Below are 7,526 nucleotides of genomic sequence, written 5' to 3'. Positions count from 1 at the left end.
ATTATAAGTTAGAAGAAAAATGAAATATATATACAATTCATTTATATAATAAATGCCTAAACAAAACATTATAAAATTAGACTATTTTCGATATTATTGCACAACATGTAAATCAATTGCAACGCAAACTAAAAAAGAATGTACAAGTGACTTCTGTAGCTTTGGAAGATGTAGTAGATGTGAAAATTATGGATATGATTATATTTGTAAATGCGTAGAATAATTTAGTTGTAGTTTTAGATGTAAGTTTTTAGATGTAAGTTTTTATGATTTTAAATGTCATAAAAGCATATTCAATCTCACTTTAACATTGTACTTATGGGAATACTTTGCGCTCTGTAACTTTGAATAATTAATTGGTTCCTTCTGTGTTAAAGTGTAATGGTTAGTTGCGGGTTCATAATTTTTTGGTATTTAGGGGAAATGCGCTCGTAGTAACCATATCTAACTACTGAAATAGAAATGAAAACAAATGCAATAGTTGAAGAGCTAAACAAAGCTAATCAATTGGTGTCAAGAAAATAAACTAAAATTATCGGTCAGAAAAACAAAATACATGCTTTTCGGTAGAAACTTGAATAGAAGCTCACAAATAAAACTAGGCAATCATAAAATAGACAGAGTTAAGGAATTTAGATACCTAGAAGTAATAATTGATGAAAACCTGAACAATGGTAAACACATACAAGAAACCGTTACGAGAGGAAACAAGGTGACAAATAAATTGATAACCCTAGGTAAGAATATATATAAATTGCCTAACAAAATATTAACATTGTATCACACGAAACACTGTATACGCTACAATGACTTACGGATATAGCATATGGGTGCACAGATTACTTCAAAACAAGAGAATAAAAGAAAACTTTATCAGACCACAAAGAAACCTTCTGATGAGGTTAAGTAGTGCATATACCACCACTCTCAACAATGCCCTGTGTTTGTTACTTAATGTCAAGCCTTTGAAGTTAATAGCAGTACAGAGAGCGGCAAATTATTGGATGAAGAGGAATAATAAAGAAGAGGTAAGGGCACTGTTGGGTGACGTTCTTGAAAGCGCCCAAGACATTGAAGAAAGAATTAAAGACACGTGGAATATTGAATGGACACACTCTGCTAGGTCTCAAAGACTAGGAATATTATACCAACGATAGAAATCAGAGAACAAATAAAGTTTCTTGACCCAGGACCAGGACTCATTCATTTCCTAACGGGACATGGTCCATATGAAAACCTACCTACAAAAAATACAGGTCAAAGACGATTCTATTTGTAAATGTGGTGAAACGGGGACACCAGAGCATCATATGCTCTGATGCCCATTGTTCGAGGAGTTATTTAAGGAAAGAGTGGACATAAGACAGAAGACGATAACGAATATAATGAGAAGCGAGAAAGATTACAATATCCTAAAGAAAATAACAGACTTATACTCGAAACTAAAGAAAGAACATTTCTATAGAGAAAAGCACATAAGGAAAACAAGAGCAAAATGAATGTGGAAGGACGAATGGAATCCAGTTTCTCCTCTGGACCGGAGACTTCAGAACGTCTCGTGGAAGATACAGGAACTCCGTATCTGCCGGGGGACGCACTACAGTGTGTTTTTGGAAGTGTGTCTTTCCTTCGGGTAGCGGGCTCATGTGGTGTGACCGTGTGCATGTTGGCAGAGACTGTGTCCCCATAGGAGACAAGTTTGACTTCGTGAATGTCTCAGTTACGGTTTGTTAATAGTGATTGATCCCTACATAGGAACAGGTGGAAGGATACCTCAGACCAGGGTCCACACTAAGTACTCTGAGTGAGCCCTGGACCTCAGACCTGTGTTATTGAGAGAAAATCTATTATAACCATGAGAACATTCAAAAAACGAAGACTCAAGAGACTCTCAACAGGAATGCGGTATGGATTACTGTAGACTAGTGTGTTTTAGTGTGTTTTAAGTGTAAAGTCAGGTGTTCATAGTGCTTTTAGTGTATCAAATGGGCAAAATTAAATAAAACTCAGAGAAAAAACAGTGTATAAATAGTGAAAGAATTAAATATGATCACAGGAGAGAAACCTGAAATAGCAGGTGAAAACCAATCTCATACAGGGAAAACCTGAAGAAAGAAGTCGTCCAGCAAAATAAATAAAATAATATAGAGAAAATTAAACTCTAAATAAACATTCAATCCAAAAAATAAATAAAATAAAAAAGAAACAATAAATAAATGAAGCATAAGAAATGAAAAAAGAGAGAATTAAAACATTATTATAGATAGTAAATCTATATATAATAATTTTAGATAGTAAACATGGACTCAACCATGCTAAATATAGGAACAAAGCATAAATAACTTCACGAATAGTAATAATAACAACAATAATAATGATAATAACATATAGACAAATATACCACAAACAGAAGTAACTAACTAAATATTAATAGGATCAGAATTAAATAAATAAAAATAGCAAACAGAGGTAGAAAAGATAGGGTAGATCAGAAAGAATTTAGATTATTTTGATTTGATTAGCAAACAATTAGTATCAGAATGTTAGTGTCAAGATCAATGGTCAAATACCATGGAAATGGTATCAGTCGATAGTTGATTTTTGCATAGCTTAGTATTAGATTATGTTAGGGTCAAGCTCAATGGTTATAGTACTTTGGAAATTGTAATAATCAATAGTTGAGTTTTTTTTACATAGTTTATTCTTTGTTCATTCTTCGTTTTGTTTCATTTTTGTCTTTTTGTTTCTTGTTTGTGGTTTTCCTTTCCCTCCTTTCATCCAAACCCCTTTTCACCTATTCCCAAATGCAAAACAAAATAAATTAAAGAAATAAAAGGCAATGATGATAACCTGTGCCGGTTTTAATTTTTAGATACCGATTCCGATGAGCTTAAAAAATTATACAAAGAGTGCAAAAGTTCATGACTGGACCGAGATTCGAACCGGGGATCTTTGGCATATGGTGCCGATGCGTTAACTACTTCGCTGCTCAGTCCGCTCCCAGAACACCCATACACTTTCTCACAGCCATATACCGTTGTTTTCTCCATTCGTTATATAAGACAACTGTCAGAGGTATTCTGAATGTTGATACTGGATTGTCCAAGCACAACACGTAGTTGTGATACAAGCCATCTGATCTGGGTGAAAGAATGCCGACTTCAAGAATGAGAGAGTGTATGGCTGTTCTGGGAACGGATTGAGTAGGGTATTGGTTAAAGCATCGACACGGTATACCGAAGTTCCTTAATTTAAGGTCCGGTCCAATCCTGTACTTCTTTCAGTCTTTGTGTGACAAGCGTGGTTGTGCATAAAGAACTCAATTTTTGTCCATGTAAACCCCGTTATGCACATGAGTTGAGATTCGAGGACTGTTCCCGAATGATGGAATTCTGGAAATTAATGCTGACTTAGCACGAAGATTGTACATAAATGATTGAAAATACCTTGTGGAGTGACGAGGCCATATTTGACGTTGGGGTTTTTCTTAATCACCAGAACTTGCATTATTCGGTATCACATGATAAGATTCCTATATGACTGTTGTGAGGATGCAAATTTGCCCCTAAGTGAGCGTGTGATGCGGAATGACGACGAGAAGATTCGTTGGCTCATATTATGATACCATGAATACCGACCTTTACTTCCAGATCCTTCAAGATTACGTGTGGCCTACAATATTGGAATGAGAAAACATTGATGACCTCAGTTTCATGCAAGATTGTGCACCACCCACTTTGTAATAATTGTTCGCAAGTTGTTGGACCAAAAGTTTATTGGACGTTGGCTTGGATGGCGTGGACTTCACGAATGACCAGCAAGAAGTCCAGGTCTCACTCCATGTGATTTGTGTGTGTGCGTCTGTGTGTGTGTGACTATATTAAGGAGGAAGCAGCGAAGAAAAGGGAGGCACATGGATTATATGATATTTAACATATTCTTTTTTTTACTTGTGTGTTTTTCTAATAAATAAGAATCAATATTACATAATAAACAGTATAACAGTTTTTTAAATACCTAGCTATTTTTCATCCACCCCTGTGTATATTTACACACAAGTGTGTAAGTCTCTGAATTTTACATTAATAGAGCAAGTTAAGGATTTTAAATAAATAATCTTACTACAACATGCCAACATCCACATTTTCGATGATGGCGACTCTAGACATATGATATCCATTGTCTCTTCAGGGATGATAGGGCATATCTTATTATTTATGGTCGATATCCAAAAGTTTTTAAGGCCAAGAGCTAGCGAGCACAGAGGTAATATTCCAAAAGTCAAATCTGGTTTTATGTAATTATATACATTATCGTATCGTTGACTATGAAGAATTGTCAGAATGAATACTGAAATGAAATAAAATACATAAATAAATAGCAAATAACACAATCCTGAAAAATTGATTAGCTTTAAATATAACATTTCGTTCAAGTTGTCAGAAAACATAAAATTATGAAAACGTGTAAATCATTATATTCCTGCAAGTATATTATTTATGTATTGCATCTATGAAAATAAAGAGTGACTAGAAAATAATTCAAAATTTCTACAATTGCTTTTCTTTACATTGCTTGTATTAAAAGAAAAACTTACGTAACAGCTCATTCGATATTTCTGAAACAGCTATCTATATTACAAAATCTTGGAAGCTACTATTACTGACACAACTGTAAGGAAATTATACAAAACTTTCATGCATTAATCTTAACGATTTTTGAGCTTATACTTTAATTCTGATTATCTTCTCAGTAAATCAAAATTAACTGGAAAAACAAAAAAATATATATATGAATATTTTAAAGAAAATTAAATTTAAACGTTTGTGCTTTCCATGATAAATCTTGTCACTGTATACATCGTAGTGGCCATTTTGTCACTATTACTCAATTCATCGAATAAACATTGTAATAGAATTACTAAGTAAACTTAAGAAACACATATTAATATAAGTCGCAATACTAACATGGAGGTATTCCTGTAAGACTAAAATTATGTTCTAAGGTTCACCTGTATTTCGGGTAAATATCTCGAATGCTCATTGTCGAGATTGTTCAAAAGTTAATCTATACTACACTGATGATAAATCACATTCTTGTTGTTACTTCAGTAATATCTATAGATTACCGATATCCGTAGATTTTCATAATTACTATGAATTCAAAATTATTGAATTAAGCTTTGAACCATACCTACGATGAGAACTGTAAATATGTATTCAAAATATAGATGAATATTGGAAGATAACTTTAGTCTCACAGAGATACTTCCAAATTAATATTGTGGATTATTGTAATAGAAAATTCACACTTTCTACGTGAACATTTTTCGTGTGATTAAAAAGAAATAAAATAAAATACTCACGCAAAGTGAAGTTCAAACTGATTAAAGTACCAAATGCGCTTGTTTTTGTTTCGACAAGAAAACTGAAAACATATACGAAGGGGATCATGCTTAATCCGTATAGAAGTAGAATCAGCAGTAAAGTTCCTACAAAATAAAAGTAAATATAATAAGGGTGCTTTTTAGTAGAGGAAAGGGTGCAAATGTGGAAACACAGTTCGTAGTTAATTTGTAAAAAGCAGTGAATCATTAATTTAACCTGAAAATTGTCTCAAAAGTCTTAGAAGTTTAGAAATATGGGACCATAATTCGCAAGTGCAAAAACCATGTACGTAAAAATTTAAAAAAAATATATATTTGACACATGTACTAGCATATTTCGATTTTTTAAAAACTCAGTGTAATTGGAAAACCATAAAATTACAGTAAATCAATATGTAAACACATAAAGTTGCTGGAACATAGTATGTTTTTAATCACTGAAACCATGATCTGTAGATGAAACAAAGACAACAAAATATTTTATATGATTACAAAGTTACAAAAACTGAAAGTTACAAAATAAACAAATTTCGATTCAAGGTTTTTTGATAACAGACAAAAATGTTATGTAGGTAAGTCCTATTTGCAGAAATCACAAATATAAATGTCTGTTTCCACACCAACACACTCAGAGTGACTCCATTCCTCATATAATTGACATTGAATCCATAGTTCACCACGCATATCTTTCGAAAATGGATTCCCACAAAATATGCACAGGGCATCTTTTTCGGTGAGCTCTTCTACTCCAACTGGAAGATCGAGATCGGACTCACCTGAAACTAAATCAAAACTTACCGCATCTGTAATAAAAATCGAGGAGACAATTATTTGCCTTTTTCCGCCTCTTTGTCAGTTTCCACTTTGTTTTACCCCTAAACCTTATCCCTTGCTTTACCCCTCTGTCCTATAAGTGGATATTCCAGCGTAACTCCGGAATGTATGGAGCAACTTTTACCAAACATAGTAGACATATTATTTTCAATCTAAGGAAAATATTGTGCTAGTCAGATAACCCAAAGGATGGAAGTTGGGAGGAGTGACATATAAAAATAATGTAAAACGACTCATTTTAGAGTGTTATCCATAGTTTTCTGGGTCGTTGAGATGAATAGTGACGTACCCAATGACGTTTACAGTCAAATTCATCCCGTCTTCACAAGATGAGAGGCTGGAAGATCTGACAAATAAAATGTCAAATACAAGGATAAATCAAAAAGTAAGGTGAAATTGCCTGTCAAACCCATAATATTGTGTGTAGCTAATTAATTATTTTCCATGTTACAAGTAATCTGGTAATAGAAGTGTGACGGCTTGTACAACATTCTATGTCCACCCGTCTAGTGCTGAGAGCAACTCAAAGATGGCGCAACGACTGGAACATTACACCAAGGAGGAAGTGCGCGGTGTCATTCGTTTTTTCTGGGCCAAGGGAACAAAACCATGTGATATTCATCGAGAATTGGTGCAGGTCTACGGAGATAGTATTATGTCGCTGAAACAAGTGTACGTGTGGTGCAACGAATTTGCAAGTGGTAGGAGTACTGTCACAGATGATGGCAGAAGTGGCAGACCATCAACGTCCATCACCGACACGAATGCGGCTGTCGTCGATGCCATGATTCGTGAAGACAGAAGAGTGCGGTTGCAGGACATTGCCAATGAATTGAATATCTCTTATGGTTCCGTAAGCGGTATCGTCCATGACCAACTGGGCTTCACAAAAGTGTGTGCGCGCTGGGTACCCAAGCTTCTGAGTAACGAACACAAAAACCAGTGAATGGGCATTTCCCTGAGCCACCTCACACGTTATGCCGACGAAGGAAATTCATTCCTTCATCACATCATAACGGGCCATGAAACTCCGATACCTCTATGGACACCTGAATCCAAACGTCAGAGCATGACATGGAAACATCCATCGTCACCACAGGCCAAGAAATGCAAGACAATAGCATCTGCCCAGAAACAATGGCTACTGTCTTTTGGGACCGTCTCGGTGTTATTCATGTTGAATTTCTGGAAAAGGGTACGACCATTAATGCAGACACCTACTGCCAAACCCTGGACAGGCTGAAAGCAGCCATACGGCAAAAACGGCGGGGGGCACTCCGAGAGGGCGTGTTGTTACTGCATGATA

At 35.0% G+C, this 7,526-nt stretch overlaps 1 protein-coding gene across 1 annotated transcript; it reads left to right on the top strand.

Annotated features, from left to right (window-relative positions):
* The first annotated feature begins 6,749 nt into the window (after positions 1 to 6,749).
* On the top strand, positions 6,750 to 7,166 carry LOC145660859 (protein GVQW3-like). Its single transcript, XM_081726285.1, has one exon. The coding sequence runs from the start codon at positions 6,750 to 6,752 to the stop codon at positions 7,164 to 7,166; it is 417 nt and encodes a 138-aa protein (XP_081582411.1).
* The last annotated feature ends 360 nt before the right edge of the window (positions 7,167 to 7,526 follow it).

Source organism: Thermobia domestica, chromosome 9, assembly GCF_964235325.1.
Source record: "Thermobia domestica chromosome 9, izTheDome1.hap1.1, whole genome shotgun sequence".
NCBI classification, from domain to species: domain Eukaryota; kingdom Metazoa; phylum Arthropoda; class Insecta; order Zygentoma; family Lepismatidae; genus Thermobia; species Thermobia domestica.
This window is presented reverse-complemented; position numbering and strand designations above follow the sequence as displayed.

Coding starts and splice junctions, on each gene's coding strand:
- LOC145660859 (XM_081726285.1), top strand. CDS start 6,750: ATGGCGCAACGACTGGAACATTACACCAAGGAGGAAGTGCGCGGTGTC.